The sequence below is a fragment of the Zootoca vivipara genome, chromosome 10 (assembly GCF_965207765.1).
Source record: "Zootoca vivipara chromosome 10, rZooViv2.hap1.1, whole genome shotgun sequence".
Lineage (NCBI taxonomy): Eukaryota > Metazoa > Chordata > Lepidosauria > Squamata > Lacertidae > Zootoca > Zootoca vivipara.
The window spans coordinates 54,259,800-54,287,627 of record NC_142593.1 but is presented as its reverse complement, the minus strand read 5'-3'; the positions used below and the strand labels follow the sequence as shown (position 1 = coordinate 54,287,627).

Sequence of the window (27,828 nt, the reverse complement as noted above, 5' to 3'; positions counted from 1 at the left end):
GAGCCAGCATCAAGGCAAGGTACACATGGTGGTGGGTCCTGAAAGGCATTGCTGCAGGAATGGCCAGATCTCCACTGCTCAGATTGACTGCTCTTGCTCAGAAGGTGTAGGACTTTCTTTTCACTCTGCTGGGCTACCATTGAAGGTGTGGCCTTTTGCATGCAAACAATGCGTTTGCCACTGAGTTATGGCACTTCCCCTAAAAGAGAGGGGCCATCGCCATAAAGAGATGGACTACCCCCAGATGGACAAAGATGTTGTTCTAAACTGGTGATAATCTGTGCTTGGCATTACTGGCACCTAGTATTGGGGGGAAAACACCCTGCTCACCCTGGCACTTAGTAATCAAAGGAGAGCAGTGGCGTAGCATGGGTTGCCAGTGCCCGGGGCCACACAGAGGCAGGGTGGGAGGGAAACTGATGGGAGTAGGTACACACATTCAACTGCCTAACGGCATCTGTGTCACCCAAGAGATTGCAACTGCAGAGATAAGAGGTCACTTCCACTTGTATGGAGAGGTCACTTCCTGGTTCTCATCAAGAAGCCGTTTTCAATGGAGCCCAGCGATGGAAGCACACAGCTGTACTGAGGCAGCACCTGATGTTGAAATTTTGTGCTTCCTAACAACTTTGCACCCAGGGTAACCACCCCTGTGCCCCTCCCAAACACCCACTAAAGGAGTGTACATTCAACAGCTTGGAAGTTGTGTATGTATACTGAAAATGTGTTTTTATTTAGGTTGTACTATTATGTTGCATGGCTCCCGTGGACTCTTTTGGAAGGAATAAATAACAACAATTAATTAAAGTATATAGTATTTGTTGCGGTCACTCTGACCTGCACATCACCCCCGGACGTTTTATGGTCTATTGGTGATGTGCCAACAACAAAATAAATACCTCCTCAAAACACCACAGACCAGGATAAGGTAAAATAAAACGAAGTTGCTTTATTGTGTGTTCATAAGCTTAATGGTTGCAGTACAAATCTTAGGTTGTTCCAAATTTCAGATGGTTCCTATACCGGCCTATTACCTCTAATTATAAATTACTGGCCTATTACCACTAAAGTCAACTAAATAACTCAACTCTGTATCCTGTCTGACTAAAATCACCACCTATTCTTCACCTCAATATATTAAACCAGCTCTCTCTGCAAATAACCAACCAACTCCTAATCAACACCAACTCCCCTCACTGACTCCAGGGGTGGGGTTTTTTATACTCTCCCAGAGCCCTCCCCCTGGGTCCTCAGAGTTCTACTGAAATTAACCCTCTACAACCTGGCTAACTTTAAGGCTGATCGCTACAGTATTGCTGCTATCATTATTATTATTATTATTATTATTAATCAGTTCGATACCACGGACCATAATACAACACTAGCAACATCAGCAGGGCTGGCAGACACAGCAGATGAAACAATGGTACCCATTTTGCTGTCACAGTTGATGGCAGGATCAGGCCACCAGTTGAGAGAATTGCTGGATTTCTTCCTTCCTTCCTTCTTTGACTTCACAGTTGCAATCATATCTAACTGTGCAAGCCAGTCGAGTCATCCGTTCCATTCTTTGCATTTCCCTTTTTGTGTGTGTAGGGATAATGGTAAAGGATTATCGCCAGCAGCTGTAAAGAAAAAATGTTCCCCGTTCCTGGAAATGGAAGTGGTGCTGAAAAGCTGCAATCAAAATCGATTCTGCCTGAATTCATCACCATCTTGCATCGCCGGAGTAATTTGGAGGGGGAGGGAACGTAAAGGCTAGATAAGCACTCCAGAAATGTCATTTCTATAGAATGCACATGAATAGACAAGATGGTTCTTTCACCACGCACACCACACAAACACACAACGCACCCCTACTTCTCAGGGCAAGTTGTGTAATCGCTGCTATCAAGCAGAAAATGGCAAAAAGCCTTACAGTACTTGCAAGACTCAGAAGTGCACTCTTTCACTTCACTTTATGTTTGTTTGTTTGCTTGCTTGCTTGCTTGTTTGCTTGCTTAATTTATTAACTTTCTTCCACCTTTCTTCCAAAGAGTTCAGAGTGACAGATGTATACTTTGAAATTCAGGAGTAATATATAAGAGAGAGAGAGAGAGAGAGAGAGAGAGAGAGAGAGAGAGAGAGAGAGAGAGAGAGAGAGAATATGTAATCATACAAAGGCATGTTACATCTGGTCCATAGACCATAGCAACTCACGTAAAACACACACAAAGAACCTAAACTCATAGACTGGTTTATTTGTTAAATGCTAAATTGTCTCCCAAACACAGTGACACAATGTGACTGATGGCAAAAATACCCTGATTGTTGTTTTTAAAGTTATGGCTTACATCAATTTATAGGCTTTCTTTCACATCGTGCGGTCAATTTGAAGGAAACACACATCAAAAGGAATAAAATTACAAGGTCTGAGGATTTCAGCAAATGGTTACTCAATGAAAACAAGGGCATTAACAAATCAGATGTAAACGAAGCGGATCGGTTCCCCCTCCCCACCTATGTGAGGTCAAGAAGTATGAACAGGGCTTATTGTACAATGTGCTTTTAATGCATATTTCAAGTTGTGTTAGGAGCAGAAGGATAAACCTGCCTTTAAATCAGAAGCAAAATGGTCTCGTCAGCATTGTTTCTCTCCCCATCCCTTTACTTCATCTCTTTATGAATGCCTCAAATAAATCCAGTAGGCTTTACAATGGGTTGACAATTTAAAAGAAACAACCTCACCCCATCTCAGTGTAATGCACAATAAACAAAGGCTCGGGTGAAATCAAAAGCTGCTCTACTCTATCCAGTTTTAGCTCCTCAATATCCTTCCTTTGCAACCAAATAAAACCACAGAACGAACAACCGAAATATGAAGAACCCCTCCCCAAATCTCAAAAATGTGCACGATTCAGTCATGAAGTTGCAACCATGTAATATTCAAGTTATTACCCCCCCCCAATGCACACACATCTTACAACCATTGAGGCTTGATGAGAAATAGGACAGTGCTTTGTACAATAATGTCATGCCAAAAATACTATAATGCTTGCGGTTGTTTTTTAAAGGGAAGATCCTATTCTTCCTAATTCATAGCACCAAGTGACTGGCTGCAGAAGGTTTAGAGGTGCACTCTCATCTTGAAGAAGACATTCATTTGCTTGTTCATTCAATCATTCATTCCAGAAGGCTCAAAAGTGGGAATTTTAGTTAACTGTTTCATAGCACCGAGTTGGTGCAAGGAGGCAAAATTCCCTCTTGTGTGCACAGTTTAAAGCTAGAGGATCCCTGTGCTTGCTGAACCTCACTTGACTACCGTTCCTCTCATTCAGAGCCCTTCCAAATGTCTTTTTTTATTGTGCATTCATGACTGTTTGTGCTCACGATGGTATCGGGGCAAAAAGGTAAAGGTAAAGGGACCCCTGACCATTAGGTCCAGTCGTGACCGACTCTGGGGTTGCGCGCTCATCTCGCATTATTGGCCGAGGGAGCCGGCGTATAGCTTCCAGGTCATGTGGCCAGCATGACAAAGCCGCTTCTGGCAAACCAGAGCAGCACATGGAAACGCCGTTTACCTTCCCGCTGTAAACGGTTCCTATTTATCTACTTGCATTTTGACGTGCTTTCGAACTGCTAGGTTGGCAGGAGCTGGGACCAAGCAACGGGAGCTCACCCCGTCACAGGGATTCGAACCGCCGACCTTCTGATCAGCAAGCCCTAGGCTCAGTTATACGCAATTTCGCTTTCATTATCGTTTGCACCAGCAAAACCTTTCAGGACAGGCTTACTGCTTCATCTCTGGTCAGTGCATGTCCTGCAACTTCCCTGCGGAAATCCTGTAACTTTTCATACCACAAATGTTCCAGTTTATCTTTAGTCTTGCTTCTGTTGCGCTACAATGCAAAAGTCCCCCTCTAGATGCCAATATTGCAATGGGGAAGCATCGCAGGACAACTTATAAGCAGAATGCCAATACTGTGTTGCAGAACACACACACAAATCCAGTGAGGGGGAGCCCTCTGTAGCCCTCTGACATTTGGGGAAGGAGATCGGCTGGGTCAGGAAAGTGTCAGCGCTTAATGGCAAGGCAAAGAAGAGGAAAGATGTGCAACTCATTTTGCATAGGGTCACAAAATATTTTAAGCCCAATCTACAGTTAAGTGACTGGCACAAACCGATCAACGCATATAATTCTATCTGTCTATATTGGGAAAAGCCATATTCCATGTCACACTTCTGTACGACAAAGGGAAAAAACCTTGGGTGTGGCTATGCAAATGAAGGGGTGGAGCTATGCAGATAAGCACAGGTTTGAGCCTCACTGGTTAAGGTCACAGGGAACAGGTTGCACTTCCATGCTTATGGCGTACCCAAAAGTATCCCTCCCTCTTTTCTTCTTCCATGGGGGTCAGCATGATCCCTACAGGGAAAAATTAATGTGCTGCATTGCAGGAAGCTGCTGTGATGAGGGCTTTCCACCCTTGAAACAGGGCGACCTGGGTGCAAAACGCAATGCAGAAGGGAGGGTGCAGTGTGTCTCTGAATATCCCCATGGGTCCTTGCATTAGACCAGGTATGTCCAACAGGTAGATCGTGATCTACCGGTAGATCACTGGACGTCTGCGGTAGATCACTGGTAGATCATTTGCTCCCCCAAAGAACTACTGTTGCTCCCCTAAAAAAAAAGCTCAACATTTTACCTCCTCCCTGAAAAAGCTCAACAACTTTGACCTGAACTCCAAAAAAGGGAGTAGATCACTGCTAGTTTTTAACTCTGTGAGTAGATCGCAGTCTCTTGGGAGTTTGCCCCCCCCCCCCGCGCGCATTAGACAATCCCTCCCTCTACCACGCAACCTATTATATAACAGGTATTTTGTGATCCATGGATGCACCACAGAGAAGCCAGTGTCCCATCCATCTTGATGCAGTCGAACCCTCCAATTCACGATCTGTCCAAGGAGCTGCCTTCTACAGCCACTGATAAGCCTTTGGAGATGTTTGGTACGTTTCACAGTGACAGATACACATGGTAATAACTACCCATCGGCTTACACAGAAAACATTTATGGCTTTCTAAAGGGAACCTGAGGGTGGCTTCTCATGATCCAGCTTCCAACTGAAGGATCGATGCCATGGGCCGCTTCCTGTCAATCAGCTGGCCGCATGAACCATCCCTCCACCACCGCAGCCATATAATGAGAAACAGCTCCCAGCTATTGCAACGACACTGACGCCTGTGTTATTTATTTACACGACTCCAATATCAGGTGCGCTCAAAGCTTTCTATGCATTTTGCTAAGGCAATGGTTTGCAGCCTGCATCCTGCACCACTCCAACGTGAACCAGAACCAAAATAGTTCTATGCTTTGAAGGGGAAGATCCTTTTTTAAAAATCTTTCTTTAACCCTAAGGTTGTGAAACTGGCAAATAAACTGAAAGTGGTTATGGGGTGTTTCATCCACACAGGGCCGTCTTAAGCCCATCCAGCGCCCTGGCGCTAGGTCCCTCCAGCGCCCCCCTCCAAAGCCTCTCCAAGGGCCCGGGAGTGCCAAGTGGACCATGGCAGCAGCGGGAGGCCACCTCTGAGGACTCCGCGCTGCGCCTCCTTCTCGTTTCCCCAGCACTGGGTTCCGCTCAGTCGAGCTTTGCCACCAGCGCGCGCACCGCGGGACCAGCAAGAGCTGCTTGGGCGCTGTGCGCGCGCTGGTGGCAAAGCTCGACTGAGCGGAACCCAGCGCTGGGGAAATGAGAAGGAGGCGCAGCGCGGAGTCATCGGAGAAGGAGCGCAGTCCTGGCCAGATCGCCAGAACCCTGCACTCACTTGGCACCCTTCCAGCGCCCTCCAGCGCCCGGCGCCGTGGTTCTCCGCGCCACTAGCCTCTACGGCTAGGACGGGCCTGAATCCACAGTAAGTTGTTTAAGAGAGCAGCCTGGCAGGGAGAGGAAAGAGATGTGTATTATTTCAACAACCTCTGAACCCTGATCTTCCTGCCCGTGGTACTTATGGAAAACTAAAAGGGGAAACAGCAGATTTGCAGACAGGGCACAGAAACAATGCCCCTTTGGCCACATCCACACCACACATTTAAAGCAGTTTCTCTGTTTCTGCTTTTTAACTCCCTTTCCACTCTTCTCTCTATCTCTATTGTCCCTTTCCCTTCTTCTATTGCTTCTTTTTCTTACCTTGCAACTTAGGTAGCTGTATAACAAAAATCTTATTGGAAAAAATAAATAAGTAACACTCGTGGCTTCCCGCAAAGAATCCTGGGAACCATCGTTTGTTAAGGGTGCTGGGAATCGTAGCTCAGCGAGGGGGTAAACTACAGTCCCCAGAATTCTTGCCGTGGAAGCCTTGGGCTTCAAATGTATAGAGTAGATGCAGCCTTACAGTGTTTTCCTTGAGCACCCCCTGATGAGTGCTAACGTTGTCACATAAGGGCATTGGCACTACACCTTAAGAACAACGGGTCTAGATCCTCAGCTTTGTCAAGTACGCTCAGGTTTGGTGCATTCCTCGAGGCGAAATAAGGAATCGTTACAGTGATGTGCTCTATTTCTGGCTTAAAACCACTAATCAATGTGCTTCTCCTGTTCATCACGGGCTCCAAGGCAGGGTGTGGATTCCTGCGGTGGAGAGAAGGTCGGCTTCAGCCCAAACGGCAGCCACCCTACAAGGCTGGCGAAGCGAGGGAGGGTGTCGGAAACCCCAGCTCACGAGGAACGCAAAGCCTTTGGAGAAATGTATGGTTATCAAACATTATTGCATAAATTTCTCAATGTCGTTATATAAAAAAAAAACAACCACCACTCCACCCTCTCCTACACAATCTGCACAGCCGCAAGTCTTTTTTCAGAACGTGGCAGCTGATAGCCGTAACACGGGGACTCTTTCACAAGACACGGATGCAGAAAGGTGCCAAAGCAGCCTTGCGGAGACTCTTCCCCTTACAAAAAAACCAGTTGTGCAATTTGGTTCTCGAGACCCAGGGCTGCCGGCGTGTCGTCTCCCTTCCTCCCTTTCCTTTACACGACTCGGGAGAATAACCAAGCTTCCTCTTGTCCTGACCCCTCAGCATCAGGCGCAGGCATCCGTGTGTACCCTTAGAATGCCTCTGCTATGCATATGGAGGAAGTTGAAGATTTCCGAAGGCATGGCGTGGAATCCCGGCCGAGGTTTGACGTTGTCGTAGTAATGGTGGGTGATAAATATCCCTGAGGGGTTCATCGGGAAAGCCCAGAATCCAAAGAGGTGCACTTCCTCGCACAGCTCCAAGGCCGCTGTCACCAGGATCAGGCCCGTGCTGATGCGCTTGGCGCGCACCCCTTGAGTCAGCCAGTAGCGCGAGACGTTGATCAGGTACTGCGGGTGGAAGAAGTAGACAGCCTGCTGGGACTCGAAGTCGTCCAGGACGTACCGGACCCGGGTAGAGACGTCCGTGTTGCGGGTGTTGTAGAAAGCCGGCAGCAGGACCGAGGCGTTTTCGTACACCTGCAAGACCTCGAAAAAGGGCTTCCTCCACTTCTCCAGCTTGTGGAACCTGATTATTTGGGAGGATTAAAGGGAGAGCAATCAGGGAGGCTGGAGAGCCGAGGCAACTTCACAACTCTCGCAACGCTGGTCAGGAACCGTAACAATAAACTAAACTAAACTAAACTCTCGCATCTGCTGCCAACGCTAGGAACAGCTTTAGGTTTTGTGCATCCTATTCCAGGCAAAATAGCAGCAATATAAGAGAACCAGATAACAGATTGGTAGGGTGGCCCCAGTGACGTAGGGTGGGAAGGGCCAGGGGGCCATGGCCCGGGCGCGAATATCTGAAGGGCTGCAACTAGGTGCCCCCACAACAGGCTCCCTCATCAAGGCTGGAGCCGTGAGGAGGAAAGTGGTGCCCAGACCGGGCCTTCGGGCTGGGGCGATACCTCCTTCTCTTCATGGCCTGCAAAGGGACAACCAAGGAGGGAGGGAGGAAGAGGAAGGCAGGAAAGCACTGCTGGAGCCAAGTGCATTGCCCAGAGCACATCACTGCAAGGACAGGAGGGCAAGACAGTAGAGTGGTGCTCCTAGCTTCACGTTTGTCTGTCTTATCTCTGCTCCCAGGTTGGGGCTAGTTTGCAAGGAGACTCCATTGATTAGATGCTGGCCAGCGAAGGGACTGAACGCTGCCCAGTCCACCGCGTGGGGCACAACACTTGCCCCGCCCTGGGCACGGGCAACCCATGCTACGCCCCTGGGTGGCCCCTTTTCAGACTTGCAAGGGAGTATTGCTCTTTTTTCTGCAGCTGGGGTGGAATACTGAGGTGTATGAATCAAAATCTCAGTTGCCAGACACCTTGCAAGAGAGGTTTGTTTGATGACTGTTGAACCTAAGGAATGATGGTTGGGACTTACTGAGCAATAAGTTCAGATCAAATCAGGTACCATATAAGCCAAGCCATTTCTCAATGTTGGGGAAAATAGCTCAAAGAGTTCCTGAGCCAATCTGATCCAAGCCTTGGGGGAAGTCGGCCATCTGTACGTCTAACCACTGGATGGTGGCATCTCTAGACAGTGGCTTTGGTCATGGATATGAGGCTGAGTTCCCAGGCCTGCAAGGGCTTCCCCATTCACTTCAATGGAGGAGACAGATCCACGAGATGAATTAGACCCAAGCTCAACAGTCCATGTGGACCCTGGGATTCTCAGGAGTGAAAAGATACAGCAGATCTCCCTTTCCAAGAATGAAGAAAGAGCTCCACCATTAGGCAAGGAGCTCAGTTACACAGCTACAAATATAACGTTTTAAGGGCATTTTAAGTGCATTATACAAACATGACAACAGGTGGCGATGGTGATTATGGCAAATTCAATATATTTTCCAAAACATTTTTTACAAAAGCATTCTCAGTGTTTTTTTTATATGTGTCTAGATTCCACCATGGAGTCCAAACCTAGTAGGTTCCCTCCCCCCTGCCATGGAAACCTCAAGTTGACGTGGTGACCTCCAGACATTGCTAAATGACAACTCCCATCAGCTCCGGCCAGCATGACCAATACTTTGGGATGATGGGAGTTGTAGTCCAACAACACAGTGTTGGCTATCCCACCACTGGTCTCACCAGCACCGAAGAGCCACTGTTGGTAGAGGTAAAAGGGAGGTAGGTCAAGGGAAGGCAGGGACTGGGAAGGATCCATAGCCTTCCCCCAAAACCAGGGATGCAACGAGTAAATTTTCCTCCCATTGTTTCTGAGGGAAGAGAATTTATTGGAAAAACCTGGAAGGGGACAGAGGATGGCAAAAGAGTGTTGCCTTACTACTACTACTACTACTACTACTACTACTACTACTACTACTAATTATTATTATTATTATTATTATTATTATTATTATTATTATTATTACAGTGGTACCTCCATGGGCGTACCCAGCGCGGGGCAGGGGAGGCAGCTGCCCCCCCCAGAAGCAGGGCCGGTGCAGCCGTGAGAGGGGCACGGAAGCGGGCCTTCCGGCAGCATTGCAGCCGCGGCTGGGAGATGCAGCGTCCCCAGAACGCAGCCAGGAAGCACGCCATGCCTAGCATTCAAGGAGCTGTGGTTAGGCGGCTGTATTTTGGGGGGCAACCACTAGGGGGCGCTTTAGGGACCCAAGGGCCACGATCCGGCCTGTGCCGCGTTGCTGCCGAAGGCGTGATAAGGAAGAAGGAGGCTGCGCTCCCGGCGGCAGCAGACAATGCTGTGGATGGCAGCCGTGGGCGAGAGCGGCGCTGCCGGTGGGGCTGGTGGGCAGAGGCAAAGGCGGAGCACAGCCCAGCGGAGGGCGAGTTCGGCGTTCTTGCCTGCCGCGCCCTCCCTCCAGCTCCCCATCGTGCCCTCCGACAAGGCCAAGCGCGGCAGGGAACTAGAGAGCACGACGGGAAGCTGGAGAGTGCAGCGCGGCGGGCACGTCAAACTCGCGCTCCACTGGGCTGTGCTCCGCCTCTGCCCACCAGCCCCGCCGGCAGCGCCGCTATGAGGAAGGCAGCGCGGAAGGAGCCCGAGCCAGAAGAGGCTCGCCAGCCATGGAAGAAGCAGGTAGCAAGGAAGCGCCGCCCGCGCAATTCGGACAGCGCGAGCCTGGGGCGCACTGGCCGGCGGGCAGGTAAAAGCGCCGCCCTTGCTGGGACTGCTTGGCGGCTCTGCCCACAGCCAAGGCCCGGCCCGTCTTGCACTGGTGTTAGAGTTGGAAGGAACCACAGGAGCCCACTCTTCGGCACCTCGGGGGCTTCAGCCCTCACACTAGAACATCTGAGAGGGCCGGGACCTCACCAAGTTGATGAGCGTTCCCATTCAAACAGTGCGCGTACACTGCGTCATGTGAAAGATTGTGTGCAGCGCTCCACCTGGGCTCCGTAGCCCCGCCCACGTTCGCACTTTGTGGCCCTTCCCCTCCCGTGCCTTGGGTACGCCCCTGGGTACCTCGACTTAGGAACGACTTGACAACCGAATTTTTCGACTTAAGAATGGGGCAAATGGCCGCACGCTTACGAATTTCTTGACATCCGAACGGAAACCGCGGCGGTTTTAGATAGGGTTTTTTCTTTCGACTTACGGATTTTTAGATGGGGTTGCTTCGACTTACAAATTTTTCCGTTTCCAATGCATTCCTATGGGCAATCGCGTTTCCAATGGCGCTTTTCGACTTACAATTTTTTCGACCTATGAAGGTGCCTTCGGAACAGATTAAATTCGTAAGTCGAGGCACCACTGTATTATTATATTTATACCCCACCCTTCCCGGTTTAAAAACTGGGCTCAGAGCGGCTAACAGCAAATATAAAACATTGATTAAAATGCGACTTAAAAACAGCATAAACCACAACATAAAATGCAGCATCAATATCAATAAAATTCAAAATTTCAGGGGTCATTTTTTGGGAGAAAAGAAAAAAAACAAACCCAGTCAGTAGACATCAAATGATCACCAGGGCTAACTAGGGCCAGCAAGGAGACCAGGGAAGAATTTAAATGTGGGGTCCCAGAAAGGGTTTCTTCATAGAAGAGGAAAGGGAAAAGGGAATAAAGGATCAGGCTAATTCAAATTGAAGGCCAGGCAGAATAGCTCTGTCTTACAGGCCCTGCGGAAGGAGATCAAGTCCTGCAGGGCCCTAGTCTCGCGGGACAGGGCATTCCACCAGGTCGGTGCCATCACTGAAAAGGCCCTGGCCCTTGTGGGGGATAGTCTGGCTTTTTTAGGGCCTGGGACCCTTAAGCTGTTACTATTTGTGAACCTTAGGGTCCTCTGAGGGACATACCAGGAGAGGCCGTCCCCTAAGTACAAGGGTCCTTACCCACCTTTCTGCCCTGCTGATGGGAGCCTGGCAGACTACAAGGTGCGGTAGTTCATCAATCTTTGGTTTCCCACCCACCCAACCACCCCTTCCCTGCATGGCTTCAGGACTGCAGCCCAAGAGGAAAAACCCTCTCTGTTTCTGGCAGCATGACGCCCATTCTCCGGATATGCAAAAGAAAAACATGCCTGGGGGCGGGGGAGGATTAAATGGGAAAGGCCTCCGCCAAATTTAACCTCTTTGAAGTCCTGCTGATTTCAGTGGGCTTGAAATCAACAGGAGTTAAGAGGCCTTCAGCGTGGGTAGGCGGAAATGTGCATTATATTAAATAAATATACTTCTGTACGTTTTATTGTGAGATCCAAAAACCTGGAGGAGGAAGTAAGTTGGAACGGATGGCGTTATCGCTAGGCGTCCTTCTTCGTATCAAAAGAAAGAGGCAATTAGCCAGAGGTTGAAACAGAGAGAGCTGTCATCATTGAAACACTGGATTCTCAGGAGGTAGGATATGCATATTGTACAAGTTGAAACTTACAGGTATTAGTCCACTCGTCGTATTGAGGGTTTTTTTTGTATACTTCTTAGAGGTGGTAGCAATTAAGCAGCACAGAAATTGTCAGAATGATAGTAAAAAAATAGAGAGGGCAGACGAGGATTTTTTTTTTTTAGTGAAAAACAGTCCCTACCTATTGTGTTTCTGGAACAACAAGGTAGTATAACTATAAAGTTTATTGGGAGTCTCGTAAAGGCAGATAATAGAGGAGGGAGAAAGGTTGTTTTCTGCTGCTCCAGAGAAGCGGACACGGAGCAATGGATTCAAACTACAAGAAAGAAGATTCCACCTAAACATTAGGAAGAACTTCCTGACAGTAAGAGCTGTTCGGCAGTGGAATTTGCTCCCAAGGAGTGTGGTGGAGTCTCCTTCTTTGGAGGTCTTTAAGCAGAGGCTTGACAGGCATATGTCAAGAATGCTTTGATGGTGTTTCCTGCTTGGCAGGGGGTTGGACTGGATGGCCCCTGTGGTCTCTTCCAACTCTATGATTCTATGATAATTAGTGGATTTATTTGTATTTCTTTTCCTCCTCTCCTGAAAATGCAGATCATCTAGGGATATTGCCGTTTAATGCATTACTTATTGTGGATCTTATTTTTTTTCAGTAAGGAAGAAGAAAAATATCAAAAAAAAGAGCAGGTGAGTTGTAGGGTGGAAGTCTGCAGGGACCTTCTGAACACATTTTCCTCGCTGAGAAGAAGGCCCGGTTTTGTTCTGATTTCCAGTTGCTATGAAATTACGAAGTCAAGAGCAAGAACCGCCAGAGCTAATAATAAGGCTCCTTTCCTGAGGTTTGTCAATTTCACAAAGTCACAGGAGGAGGAAAGTGTAGGCAGGAGTGGGCAAGGAAGAGGCAAACCACTGACCTTTCGGTGATTATGCTGGGGTTAACTGTCACGACGTCAGTCTTTACACCAACATCTACAACGTATTTCTCAGAAATGGGAGGCAAATTGCACCTAAAAAGAACAGAGCAACAAAGGAGCCATTATTATTTCTCTCCTTCGAGGAGCTAAGATGTGTAGGCTGAATAGACTGAGAGAGAAAGAGTGATCTGGCTTAATGGAAGTGGGATTTGAACCTAGGTCTCCTTGATTCCAAATGAAGTGGGGGTTTCTTTCCCCTTCTGCAGACTGCTTCCTCTGAAAGGAATATCTTCCTGTACCCACTGATCAGATGGTTAGAAATCATGCTCTCAGAGCCACAAGAGAAATGACCCATCAGGAGAAGTCATTTTTCGTGGTAACCCTCCATTCTCCACCTCAATTAAAGAGATTTTTAAAACAGGCACTCTTCAAGATCTTTCCCTCGGTCCTCTTTCCCCCCTAGACCAGTGTTTCTCAAACCTGGGTCTCCAGCTGTTGTGGGACTACAACTCCCATCATCCATGGCCACTGGTCCTGCCAGCTAGGGGGCGTTGGGAGTTGTAGTCCCAAAACAGACCTAAGCTTGAGAAGCACTGCCCTGGATGTTCAGCACAAATATTACCTTTATAGTTAATTCCATGATCAAAAACATTTCAGAAAGAGTCAACAATAGGGGCGGATGCAGCTTGTGATTCCTTAATGTACAACATTGTTTAAAATTACAAAAAGGGCTTAAATGGAGTGCCTCTTGTCTTGTGCCATACTCTGAGAAACGGGGTAAGTGAGATGGGCAGTTTCACCCTCTGAACTCTAGGTGGAGCCAAGCAGCATCAGACACAGTAGTGATCTCTAGACCAGGGGTCAGCAAACTTTTTCAGCAGGGGGCCGGTCCACTGTCCCTCAGACCTTGTGGGGGGCTGGACTATTTTTTTTGGGGGGGGGTGAACGAATTCCTAGCCCCACAATAACCCAGAGATGCAGTTTAAATAAAAGGACACATTCTACTCACGTAAAAACATGCTGATTCCCAGGCCGTCCATAGCCAGATTTAGGTGATTGGGCCTGATCCAGCCCCTGGGCCTTAGTTTGCCTACCCATGCTCTAGACCTTCTGCCTTTAGAGAACTCTGGCCATTTTAGATTTGTATACCAGTGCAAGGAACAGGAGGCATGGCCAAGGGTTGTCCATAGCTCAGTGGTAGAGAATATGTTTTGCATGCAGAAGGTCTCAGGTTCAACCCCCCCCCCCACTTCTCCAAGTAAGGACTGGGGGTGTCCCAGTCAGTGGTGACAAAACTGAAATAGATGGACTGGTGGTCTGAAGCAGTGCAAGCCAATTTCCTTCCTATGTAGGTACTAAAGGTAAAAAAAGGTTAAGGAGCCCTGGACGGTTAAGTCTAGTCAAAGGCGACTATGGGGGTGTGGTGCTCATCTCGCTTTCAGGCCGAGGGAGCCAGTGTTTGTCCACAGAGAGCTTTCCAGGTTCATCTGGCCAGCATTACTAAACCGCTTCTGGTGCAACGGATCACCGTGACGGAAGCCAGAGCGCATGGAAATGCCGTTTACCTTCCTGGTACAGAGGTACCTTTTTATCTACTTGCACTTGTGTGCTTTCGAATTGCTAGGTTGGCAGGAGCTGGGACAGAGCAACAGGAGCTCACCCTGTTGCAGGGATTCAAACCGCCGACCTTCCGATTGGCAAGCTCAAGAGTGGTTTAGACTACAGCACCACCCGTGTCCCTGCAGGTACGGCAGCAGTCTTCCCCAACATGGGACCCTACTGATGTTTTGGACTAGAACAGCCTGCAGGATCAGGCCAATGGCCCATCCTGTTCTTGCAGTGGCCAACAAGATGCCTTTGGGAACCCCATCAATCATAGCCTTCTCCCCCCATGAATTTGTCCAATCCTGTTCTGAAACCATCCACGTTGAGATCCATCACTACTTGCTGTGGGAGTGAATCCCATAGCTGAACTACCGGTATGTGCTTTCTGCTTGGCTTCCCAAAGAAGTTTAGTGAGCTTTTAGAGACTCTGGGCTCCTTCTAGGATGCAATGCTTAAAACATTTCCCCTACTTCTTAAGTCAGGCATCCCTTCCCATTCGCTCTCTTTTACTGCCTGGTATTGATGATATGTGCCTTGGCCCAGTGAACCATGTGTGAAGAAAGATCCCAAATGTTGCTCACATACACATTAAAAACTCACGGCAAAAGATTCATGTGCTATACACAACTGCTAATCCCTTGAAGGAATTGCACCAAAACTGTTACCGGAACACAAAATCGGCACTGTCGATCTCCCGGCCGCATCTGCTGTTCTTCAGAATCCCTCCGTTTCCAACCACAGCGCACTTCTTGAACTGGGAGCGATAGTACGGCATTTCCTAGAGTGGAATGGAATAAGCCGGTTCGTTAGAAGTGTGATACAACACAGGCAGAACACGAAGGCACAGAAATAACCAAAGTCTTAATGTATTAACATGAAATAAGGTGAACGCAAAGTACATGCGATACAGGGTGGATCAGCAGCGACGTGACAGACAGGTTGCCAGCGTTTAAGACCTATTTCGCCCAATATTGGGCTTCTTCAGTGGTATCTTCTTCTTTCTGTTATTTTAATACATTCAAATTAAGTTCGTTAGTATTTAAACATTGTTTTGGCTTTGGGTTCGTTAGAAGTGGCAACCCTTGCAGGAACGGGTTTTGTTCCCTTGGATGAAAGGATGAAACACTGGGCTCTGGGCTCATACATGCGCACACAGGTATGGTCATCTCTTGAGTTTTCCCTGCATCTGATTACTCTACAGCAGGCTTCCTCAAACTTGGCCCTCCAGATGTTTTGAGACTACTATTCCCATCATCCCTGACCACTGGTCCTGCTAGCTAGGGATGATGGGAGTTTCAGGCCAAAAACATCTGGAGGGCCGAGTTTGAGGAAGCCTGCTCTACAGTCAGTGACTGGCAGTGCAATGGATGGACTGGCTCTGCAGGAAAGCTCTGCTGTTGCATTTTAGGTGATATGTACAAAACATCCATGTTATTAGATCTTGGTGGCCTCACCCCCTGCCCCATCATGACCAGCAGTGACCAGGACACTGAGTTGGAGGCTAGTGTCCCTGGCTAAGGAGCCAGACCAGATTCCCAGCTCTTAGCCTGAATTCTGGTGATCAGAGCCCAACTGAACCCAAGGCTGCCCCGTCAAGATCCCAAGGAAACAAGTGCCCTTCAGCTACCTCACCAGTGCAATGTCCCACAAAGAACACAAAGGCGGGAGGTCATGGAGTGAAAGAAAAGTGCTGGTTTTCAGGCCAGAGTTCTGGACCCTTGAGAGCCTCCAGGGCTCCAACATAGTGAGAAGAGCATAGGAGACATAGACTGGATGCACGAGTCTCAAAAGTCCTTGTTTCATGTTGGAGCAAAGTGCTCAATAGGAGCTCTCCATGGTGCTGAAGCAACAAAACCTGCCTTGCTGCCTTGCCTGGTGTCTTCCTCCACACAAGCAAAACAGGGAATACTATAAAGGGTGCTTACCAGCCTGCATGGAAGCTGTTTCCACACCTGCTTCAAATCTCTCCTGGTTCTGGAAGGCAGTGGTGCAGGGGAGGGGAGGGAAGCACTTGGCCCTTCATTTGCCTGGCCTGCCTCTTCCACCTCTTCCTCCAGCTCTGAAGCTTCCCCTGCCTCCAATTCTTGCCTGCTGGTTCATACAGGTCCTCACAGGTCCCCCCTCCCAAGTCAGACTCAAGCCCCGCCCCCTGTGCACCCTGCTAGTCCCTGACACACACACACACACACACACACACACATCATGTGTGATAGGCAAGGCCTACATATGAAGACACACATCTGCTGCCATCATGAGCAGTTTTTGGCCTGCATGGGTTGAGTGAGGCGTGGAGCATCAGCAACCGCAGGGAAGGGGCACAGTTGACTGGTATACAAGCGTAAGATCCGGGCTTTGCAAGCATAGGTCCCATAAGGAGGCAAGGCCAGGAAAAGACCTCAACCCCAGAGGACTTGGAGAGTTGCTATTGGAACTGGGATGAGATCAGGGATGGAGAACATGTGTTGCTCCATATGCTGTTGGACTACAGCTCCCATCCTCCCTGACCATTATTGATGCTGGCTGGGGCTGATGGAAGTTGGAGTCAAACCCATCCCTGGTTTACATGGACAAATGATCTGACGCATTAGCTTCCTTATAATGTCTGGCACCTCACGGAGATGGAAAGACTTGCTTATATAAGCATGCAAATGCTGCTATTAGTACATGCATAGTTTATGAGTAATTCCACAACAGTAAAACAAAAATACATCTGAAGGAAACGGTGACATGAAACGTGGTGTGGTTGTTTTTGTTGTTTTTAATGTTATTTATTTATAGCACACATTACATGGTGCTCATAATGGCAGAAAGCCCAATGACGCAACAAAGAGTCCCCTGAGATTTGGGGACAAAGAGAACCACGTTCAGAGATGGACCAGCAACATTAGGTTGGAACTGACCTATGGGAAGCAATAACACCAAGGGTCAAACATTTGATTGATCCAGCATGCAATTTAGGAAAGGGGTTGAAAATAAAACTGCCATTGTGGGGAGCTGGCTTCAGGCCCCAGGCCCCGTTTGCAGACCAACTCTGTTTTACAAAGATGTCTGCAACCGTGGTGTGAAGGCTGGTAACATCAACCTTGCCATGTGGGGATCTCTTGCAGATGACGGCAGTGCCTGGAGACAGGCAGGCAGTCATGCATTCAAAGCAGTGGACCAGAGGAGGAACGACCGAGACGCCATGGTGTATCTGCAGCAGCACAACCGAATGCCTTCATCTGCATGGATGCATGACCTGACTGCCTGTCTTCAAGTTGTTATAAGTGGCCTTCCAGTAGCCTTCCAGACTGCTGATCTTGTCCACCTGCAACCACTTTCTACAATGCTACAGTACTGGCATCTGTAATTGGTTTCACACCTGTAAACCACTTAGAAGCCACCTTGGTAATATAAATTAATTGAAAACAGTAATAATGCAACTGGTGCTCCCAGACCAACCACTGAGCTCTCCGTAAGGAGCAATGCGCTGTATACGTAAAGCACTTTGAAACTCTTAATGTGCTATATAAATGCTAAGCACTGCTGTCAGTCAGTCTTTCAGTGTCACTATTCGGCATCATCTCATTTTCTTAGCTGTATACCAGAAGCAATTCTGCACTCATCCCTGCTAGAGAACACTCGGCTGTTGATCAGTCATTTTCCACATGGATATGATACTCCCATCATGTAAAGCTGCTAAATATAAACTAAGCTGCCTATCAGCTGTTGCACAGGAATGTGAAGGCAAAGAGAACAGTTGGCCTATGATCAGAACGGTTACGCAGGAAGTCATTGCAGTGCAGATGATGATAAGATTGCCACCTGACGCACGGCTCTGAATAGAAACGGCGTCTTGAGATTATGTTAAGTCAACAACATGTACCGCACCTTTGGAAACATTCGGAATATTTCTTGATTGATGTGAAAGATGCCGCTTGTGTCCACTTCGTATTTGAGTTTTGTTCCCAGAGGAGTGTTCTTCTGGGTGGTGAAGAGGAAGGCTGGGGCATTGCAGCACCTCGACAGAGTAGCCCTAAAGAAGGAGCAACAGGGTTACGTGAGCCAACCGCAGCACAGGACGGATGCAGACCCTCGATCCAGGCAAACACCGAGTACGGCAGGGAGCTGTGAATCAGCTGCTGTTGATGTCCATATTGCTCCACCCTGGCTTATGCAAATAACTAACAAGATCAAACAAATTGGCCTAAATCCTGAAGATCTTTTTAATGGAACTCTGAACAAGGCAAAAATAATTATTACTCAGAGACTTTACGATGTCGAATTACAACAAGAAGATGCCTTGCTCCCGGAGAATTATAGATGTCTAAAATCGTGGCCTAATTTTACAGCTGCCCCTTACTTATCTAACATCACTAACAAAGCTTACAGATGGGCCTTCTCCAGAGCCCGCTTTGAGGCAATGCCCTCAGTGGTGCTGTACGGCAAATTTATGCGGGTACCAATTCATGAGCGCCTTTACCCTTGCATGTCTAACAAGGTAGAATCTGTCACTCACATTCTTTTATTTTGTAAATTTTATAGTGAAGAACGAGCTTGACTTGTTTTACCCCTTTTATCGAAATTTACACCCTTACAATATTATTTGGAATTTCCCCCCGAAATCTTACGAAAATTCTTTCTGGAAGATTCCACAAGCCCAGTATCATATGACGTGGCCAAATTCTGCACTTTAGCTATTAAGAAACGTAAATCCCTTCTATTGAATGACACATTGCAAATTCCTTTTGTGTAATTGTTCTATTCCTGGTGATGTTATTGCTGATTTTCTTTCGTTTGGAATTATGATATTCTGTATTGCTGGCTTTTGCTGTAATAAAAATTGAACTTGAAAAATTGAACTTGATGTCAATATTGCATTTGTATGCTACTGTTTCTCCACTGAGCTCAAGATGCCATGCATGTGGCCCCTGTCCTAATTTCATGTGGCCCTCAGCCTGATTTCAAAAGTCCTCTGTGGTGAGAGAGAGGTCTCTCCTGGCACCAGAAGCCACTTGGGCAGAGGAAGAAGAGGCAAAGAAAGGGGGCAATGAGGGTGACAGAACAGAGACAGAGGGGAAAATGAGGGATAGAAAGAGAGAGAGAAAGGGGCGTGGGGAGAGAGAGACAAGAGGGGGGAGAGAGAGAGCCCCACCCACTTTTTGCTTTGGCCCCGCCCACCACTGGCTTCAGACCCACCCTTAGCCACCCCATGTTGCTACTGTGAGCAAATATCTTCCATCTTAGAAAACCAAGAGCAGCTCCTGCACAATGCAAGAGCCAAGAGCAGGTCTTCAGCTAACAGTGCTTGCTGAGGTCCTGCCACTCCCAAGCTGAGACGCCTCTTACTTGAACTGCCTGGCTTCGGTGATGTTCATCTCCCACTTGCACATCTGAAGGTTCTTCCACCTTTCAAACAACTCTGTCTGCTTCACCCTAAAAGTGGGGAAAGGGAGAAAGGATCATTTATTTAAACTTAGAGGGTGGGTCCAAGAGGCTAACGACTCCCAACGCAGAAGCAAAGTTTGCCACTGTGGTGAGAACTAGCCTGAGGTAGGCAAACATTTACAGCTCGGGGGCCACATTTCCTTGATATATAAAACTAGGGCAGCCCCTAATTTTATATACAGGTATTATTAATTGCAGTTTATATCTGGTTCAAAAAGATAGCACGGAAAATGAAAATGAAACAAGGCTGTTTCCATTTAAATTGTCATTTCTGGTATCTCATTAACAATTAAGGGTGAGGTATCTTTCTGCATGCCACCAGGCTACTTTCCATCTTCTACTAAATTATTATTAAAGCACTGGAACGCAAGCCATGAGCTGTATCTGCCAACAGCCCTTTTCCTTTTCTGTTGTTAATATATTCAATAAAACCACCCCACCTTCTCATAAAATGTGTCACGTCTTTTCTTTTTGTGCCCCAAATCTGAGAAAATGAGCTAACTCAGCCATTGTGGCAAATTCCCAGAGTGTTATCAACTGACGCTTTAATAGATAATACAAGTTTCAACCTCCACTTCCTTGCAGAAGGCAATCTTAACGTGCAGCCAGCATGATAAGATATCAGCTCTGCATGCTTGTGCCCTCCCTGATTCCTTCACTTCATTTAATTGGGGGGGGGGCTCAGATGCCAACGTTGCCAGGTGCTCCTCTGCCTCATCGTGGCTACCTCTTGCCATCTCTTTGCCTTCTATAGGCCCCTCCAAGCACCCATTTCCTTACATGCTTATGATTATTCATGCTCATAGGGTGCTTATACATCACCCTGTTTATACTGTTTCAGGGCCGTCCTTTCCATTTGGCTTAGTGGCGCAGTGCGCCAGGGCGCCTCCCCATCAGGGGCGCTGCTCATGTTCGAGGCGGCGAGCGAGGCGCTGCTGCTGAAGCAGCCTAGCTCTGCCGCTGCCCCTCCTCCTCCGCACTTGCAGGGGGCGGTCGACTGTATCCTCTGCCGTGCGCTGTTCCCGCCACACCCCCTCACAACAGCAGGCTTGCAAGGGGGGCTTGGTGGGAACAGCGCACCGAAAGGAGCCATTTTAAAAGGGCATAGGATGCCAATCAAATCAACCAAAGGCCTGGTTAAAAAGGAACGTTTTTGCCTGGCGCCCAAAAGTGTATAATGAAGGTGCCAGGAGAACTTCCCTGGGGAAAGCATTCCCCAGATGGGGAGCCACTGAAGAGAAGGCCCATTCTCGTGTTGCCACCCTCCGAGCAGGAGGCACACAAAGGAGGGCCTCAGAAGATGATCTCAGGGTCCCGGTAGGTTCATATGGAAAGAGGCCATTTAAGGGCGCGGAATTGGGCGCGGAAACTAATTGGTAGCCAGTGCAGTCGGACCAGGATCGGTGTAATATGCTCAAACCGTCTTTTTGGGTGGACATACTGCTTCGTTTCCAGTCAATGCATGTCCCGCAGCTGAAATAATGTAATCTTTATACCACAAATGTTCCAGTTTCTTTCTTTTGGTTGTTGTTGGTTTGCTATTGTTGTGTTGGAGTGCAAGAGTGCCCCTCCAGACAGCAAGAATACAGGGAAACCTTGCAGAAAAACTAACAAAGCAAAGAGATGTGTGGGTGGTCCAGTATGAATCCACTGCTAAGGCACTACTTTGCATCAATGACATGTTGCAGAATGCACCCATATAAAACCCTCCAATCCTCAGGGGCCCTTAGAAAAAACCACCCAATGCTCTGCCTTTGAATTGCAGCAGTTTGTAGTACCCCAGGAGAAGGAAGGCACTCCAAAACCTACAGGGGAAGTTTTTTAAATTTTAAAAAAGGTTTGTGCCGGGTTAGAAAGCCATCCTCTACACACCCTTCACACATTTATCCAACCTTGTCTCAAACACAATGAGCGTCTTCCCTCGCTCGCTTCCCCTCTAGAGAGAAGGGGTTTAATATTTAAAATGGGAGCGATTTAGGATTTTCCATAAGTCACTCTTCAAAGAAGTAGGTCATTTTGTACTTCAGACCAGCGGAGCATGATAATTTTGAAATCTTTTCGGGGCACAAAACAGCGCATGGGGGCAGGCGAAGGGTTTCAGAAAGGAAGCAAGAAAACCACAGTGCAAATTGGGAAACAAGGGCACTTCCTGGTGGAGGGGCTGGCGAGAGCCAACTATGCCAAGTCAGCGTGACTCTACTATCTGCTATGCGGATGCCAATGCTAACTGCTCTTTAATCCAGCTGCTTCCACTTGTCCAGGGTGTTACGGATAATGGTTTAACTTCCTGAAATGGGAATGTTTGCTTATGTTGCATAGGGTTTTTCCTGTGGCAGTAGCTCTAGTGTGATTGGCTGGCTGTGAGTCACATGAGAGAGGCATTCCATTCTGTTGTGACTGTTATTCCAGTAACTGTCGTTTTTAACTGTTTTTCTGGTCTCCTCTCTCTGTGCGTGAGGGAGAACAGCTGCTGAGAGAGGTTTCTCTGGATGCTGCTGAGGACAATGTTGTGTTAGTGTGGCCTCTCTGGGGTGAAGCGGACAGAGGAAGATCCCTATGTGTTAATAGGGAGAAATCTGTGCTCTCTATAAGGAACAAAGTGAATAAGCATTAGAATGTAGATACTGTATGTTCTTCTCAGTTATATGTTTATGAAAGTAAAGTTCCTTTTGAATATAAAGAGTCTGGACTGGCATATCATCAACATTTATTTATATGTATACAGTGGTACCTCGGTTTTTGACCGTCTCGGAAGTCGAACGTTTCGGTTTTCAAACACCGAATATCAGAAGTAAATGCTTTCGTTTTTGAATGCGCCTCAGAAGTTGAACGCCTTCCACTGAGTGTTTCTCAGTTTTTTCAATTAAATTTGCAGACTGCCCTTTGTGCCTTCATTTTCAAACGTTTCAGAAGTCAAACAGTCTTCCGGAACCGAGTACATTCGATAACAGAGGTTCCACTGTATACACAACACAGGGCTGTCTCAATGCCTGGGAGAATGTCTGAGAGGACACATGGTTGTTGTTGTTGTTGTTGTTGTTGTTGTTGTTGTTGTTGTTGTTGTTGTTTTTAAAAAAGTGCCCTCTAGTGGCTCCCTCCTAAATTGGCCGCATGAGGAAGCCATTTTGATTTCCCACCAATGATGTATGTTTATCTATGTGTGCCCAGTTGAGATGACACATCTAATGCTTCCGATTGGGATTAAATGCATTTCACATACATGAGGCTAATTGCCAAGGGAAAACAGCCACACGCACGGGGAAAGGGAAAGGGAAGGGAGATGAGAATAAAAATCAAAACTCAGGAACAAGGTAAGCCAGCAGCTGGAATCCAGGCAGGTGATGGGTCCTGCCTGAAAGCTGGAGTGTCAAATGCAGGTGTCCAAGACCTGCCTTCGCCATTGTCTCCTGCAAACATGTTTGCCCCTGCCTTATCATTGCTTAGCAAGCCTATGTTAAGAATCAAGGTGCAAGGTTCCTCTGAGCTCTGTACCTGATCAGGGATATGAACCCAGGTCTACCTGGTCAAAGCCCATCAGCATCACTCACAATTGCTTAAGGCTGGAGAATTAAAATGGTGTGGTCCCACTTACATCGAGAGAACCTTCACCGAAATGATATCCTGCCTCAACTCCAGGCATTTTGTGGAGTTGTACTCCAAAGGACCTTCATAAAACTCAAAGTACCTGGAGAAGAAAAAGAAAACAAAAATGTAATCACTAGCTATTTCAGAAACAGACACACACACACACACATGCATGCATGCATGTATATATAAAATCAGGTCAAGTTGCATTTTTTGGACTGTACCAGGCCCATCTCTGAGGAGCATATTATCAGAAGGTAATTGACAATCTGGAATGTGTCCAGAGGAAGGCTGGTGGGGGACCTGGAAATCAAGTCCTAGGAGGAATGATTGAAAGTGCTGGATATGTTTAGCTTGGAGAAGATTAAGGAGAGATACGATAGCAGGCTTCAAATATCTGGAGGGCAGTCATGCAGAAGGTGATGTGGGCCACTTCTCTTTTGCTCCAGAGGGCAAAACTGAGGTCAAAATTGCAGGGAAGTCGATTAGGAGAAACTTTCCAACATTAAGAATTGTTTTGACATTGAAACAAAATGCATGGGAAGTTTTATTTGTTGGGTTATGGAATCACAAAGGCATCTGCTGCCCTGGACTCCTTTGGGAAGAAGGGTAGGGTATAAATTTAATAAATACAGTGGTACCTTGGTTCTCAAATGCCTTGGTACTCAAACAACTTGGAACCCAAACACTGCAAACCCGGAAGTAATTGTTCCAGTTTGCGAACTTTTTTTGGAAGCCAAACGTGCTTCGCTTTGAGCAGGCATCCCCAAACTTCGGCCCTCCAGATGTTTTGGACTACGATTCCCATCTTCCCCGATCACTGGTCCTGTTAGCTAGGGATCATGGGAGTTGTAGGCCAAAACATCTGGAGGGCCGCAGTTTGGGGATGCCTGGCTTTGAGTGTTACGCTGAGGTCTGTCTGTTTTTGCTATTTATTTTGCGTCTTTGCGGTTCTTTTTGTTTTGTTTTTGTGACTGTGTGGAACCCAGTCCAGCTACTGATTGATTGACTGTGTGATTGCAGTTCATTGTTTACTGCTTTCCTTTTATGGCTCAATGGTCTCGTTAGATAGTAAAATTCATGTTAAATTGCTGTTTTAGGGGTTGTTTTTAAAAGTCTGGAACGGATTAATCCATTTTGCATTACTTTCTATGGGAAAGCGTGCTTTGGTTTTGGAACCCCTTGGTTTTGGAACGGACTTCCGGAACAGATTAAGTTTGAGAACCAAGGTACCACTGTAAACAGTAAAATAAAATTAGGGAGTGGGTGGGCTCTCATTTACTGGAATTATTAACACAGAGGGGTAGGGCTTCCTTGAATGATGATGAATGATCACTTCCTTGAGTGATGATGCCTTTTGACTGCCAGCATGGAAGATGGAGAAGCGTTTCTATGTATAGAATAAACCTCTGACATTTACATGGTTAGAACACAGTCCACAAATGTAGGAGTTGCACCCATCGCTCTGCCCAATTCTGCCTCAGGCCATCCCTAGCATATGGCCCCCAGAAGACCTCTCATGAGGGAACGTGGCCCTCCAGTTGAAAAGGTTCCATGTCCTCTGGTCTAGATTATCTCTATGGCTACTTCCAACTCTAAAATTATATAACTTTGTGGGGTGGGTATTTCCAAAGTGGGGGTGGGTGGGTGGGCTGTACCACCACCCAAATTGTTGTGGCTGAAACTGCAAGGAAAGCAGATTTTGCCTAAACCTCCCCCACACACACACCTTATCATGAAGAAGGGCTACAGATTACACAGACAGGATCAAACACTGAAAATAGGGCACCCTCATAAAGCCATACAAAATCTAAATTTAAAAGCAGGGGAGCAGACAGCAGTCAACTGATGTAGACTAGAAGCAGATGGCAGATAAAGGAAGCCCAAGGCTTTGCACCGAAAGCTGGAAGGCCACAGCCCAATGGCAGTGACAAGCTCTGCGTGCAGAAGGCCCCGGGTTCAACTCCTGACATTCTTCACTTAACTCAGCCTTCACCAATCTGTAGTGTGACCTCTGGATGTTTTGGACTTCAATTCCCATCAGTCCCTGCCAATACAGAAGCTCCCCTCAAAACAGATATTGTAGAGCTGTGAAAGGGGTTCAGGAAAGGGCAGCCCACAGGGCAAGGGGATGGAGCAACTCTCCTATGGGGAAAGGCTAGGGGGATGGTTTTTAGATTGGGGAGGGTGAAATAAGGGGAGCAATGGGAACCCTACGGAGATCTTTGGCCCTGGATGGCTGGAGAGACCTTTATGAGCTGTCCTCATAACCTCAGGGCTTAGAAGAAGCCAGTGGACACAGAGGAAGGTAGAGGGAGGGGCCTCCAGCCTGTGAATGCCTCTATAGATCTGCCAGTTGTTCTAAAACAGGGGTGGCCAGCTCCCAAGAGACTGTGATCTACTCACAGAGTTATAAACTGGCAGTGATCTATCCCCTTTTTTGAGTTCGGTGTTTGTCCAGTGATCTACCGGTAGATCGTGATCTACCGGTACCTGTTGGACGTGCCTGCTCTAAGACAACTTCAACTGCAGGATCACTGTCCATGGTCCTGAAACACACTCCTTGGTCCCTCTCCAAGGTGCTGATCGTGCCATGGCTTGGAACAGGAGAGAAAATCCAATGAAGAGCCCTTCTAAATGACTGCAAGGAATGAGGAGTTTTGCCCAAGAAAAAGCAGTCATTGAGATACTTTGGTCCCAAGCTGCATAGGCCTTCCTAAGTTGAAACTAGCACTCTGAACTGAGCCCAAATAAGCAGGGGGCTTCAACAAAATCATAGAATTGTAGAGCTGGAAAGATAATCTACTCCACCCCCTGCAGTGAAGGAACCTTTTGCTCAGTGTGGGGCTCAAAGCCACAATCCTGAGATTAAAACTCTCATGCTCTACCAACTGAGCTATCCCTGTGTTGAGTGCTCCTACTCAGGATTTCAGCAGTGAAGTTCATGAACTTGAATCAGTTTTAAAGAGAATTAGACAAATTCATGGAGGAGAGGGCTATTGTTGGCTACTAGCCATGATGGCTATGCTCTGCCGCTATAGTTGGAGGCACTACTGTTTCCAAATACCAGTTACTGGAAACCACAGGAGGGGAGAGGGCTCTTGTGCTCAAATCCTGCTCGAGGGTTTCCCATAGGCATCTGGCTGGCCACTGTGAGAACAGGATACTGGACTAAATAGACCACTGGCCTGATCCAGCAGGCTCTTCTTACATTCCAACCTTCCAAAGCGATGGGAGAAACACAGACATTTCCTACTACAAAATGTTATAGCCAAGAAAGTGGGGTGGGGTGGCGATGCTGGACCAGTCAGCTGTGAAACACAAATAAATCTTCAAGGGTGACGTCCGTCATTCCCTGGCTGTGCTATCTGCAATACCTAAATTAGAAAAAACCCAGCTCACATTTCACAGCTCATCTGCTATTTGGGAATCCGGCAGGCTAGAGGGAAACTTGGATCATGGAGGGACTCCAAGATTGAGGAGGAAAGAAAGGAAAGGAAAGCAAGGTGGGCCAGTGCTAGCTACCAATTTTATGAGAAGGATATAAACACTCCTCAAGACGTCTTGGTTTTTTTCTTTCTTTCTTTCCCTTGGTCATCTCCTGTTTACGCAGATAACTGGATAAAAATAAAACAAAGGTCCATCCAGAGGCGAAAGCAGCAGGGAAGATGCCTGTCCAGCATTTTGCCACATAAAATTATGAGAAAGAATAAAAGAGGCTGTGTTCCGAGACCTTCAGATGAACTGTGTAATCTTAACTCTGCTGGAAGGAGCCCAAAATCTGGGCTGCATCTTCCAGAGACGCCAAATTCCCTACATGTCATTTAGACCAGCATATCTTGGAAACCCCTCTCTCATAAACACACACACTTCTCTGTCTCTCTGTCTCCTATATTTTAACAAGAAAATGTCCAATTTAGTGAAGCTTCCTTTTCTTTCACCATGAGAACTAGAAACATCCTATCCTCTTAGATGTAAGACTTGAGCTTGAGAAAACCTGTGTACCTACCAGGTTTTGGACAAGAGACTCCAGACCTCAAAGCCCCTCTGGGATGTATTCCACCCAGACCCTCTTCTCTTATCACTGATCACAGATAAACTGTCTTGACCAGTGTGTCCTACTCAACCAAGGTGGTTAACGAGGATTCTGCCTAGACGGATCTCCCTGGCTTCTGTTTCACCAATGGCCACCAGTAATGTATTCATAGAATCATAGAATTGTAGAGTTGGAAGGGACACCGAGGGTCATCTAGTCCAACCACCCACAAAACAGGAATCTCAACTAAAGCATCCATGACAGGTGGACATCCAACCTCTGCTCAAAAACTTCCAATGAAGAAGAGTTCACCACCTTCTGAGGGTGTCCATTCCAATGTCAAATAGATCTTACTGTCAGAATGTCCTTCCTGATGTTTAGTTGTAATCATCCTTCTTGTAACTTGAATCAATTGGTTTGAGTCCTACACTCCGGAGCAGGAGAAAACAAGTTTGTTCCATCTTCCC

At 47.3% G+C, this 27,828-nt stretch overlaps 1 protein-coding gene across 4 annotated transcripts in view; it reads right to left on the bottom strand.

Moving 5' to 3' along the window:
• Positions 1-2,220: 2,220 nt before the first annotated feature.
• The window catches only part of ST8SIA5 (ST8 alpha-N-acetyl-neuraminide alpha-2,8-sialyltransferase 5), a 50,548-nt gene continuing 24,940 nt past the window's right edge, over positions 2,221-27,828 (bottom strand). For 2 of the 4 annotated variants that reach the window (XM_035100672.3, XM_035100674.3), the window contains 6 exons: positions 23,333-23,425; positions 19,642-19,728; positions 18,184-18,328; positions 14,979-15,091; positions 12,709-12,801; positions 2,221-7,523 (listed from right to left, as the gene is read on the bottom strand). In XM_035100672.3, coding sequence (XP_034956563.1) covers positions 7,061-7,523; positions 12,709-12,801; positions 14,979-15,091; positions 18,184-18,328; positions 19,642-19,728; positions 23,333-23,425 — 994 coding nt within the window. In that variant the 3' untranslated portion in view covers positions 2,221-7,060. The remainder of the gene's footprint in view (positions 7,524-12,708; positions 12,802-14,978; positions 15,092-18,183; positions 18,329-19,641; positions 19,729-23,332; positions 23,426-27,828) is intronic. The other 2 variants (XM_035100673.3, XM_088652865.1) reach the window with 1 other exon arrangement.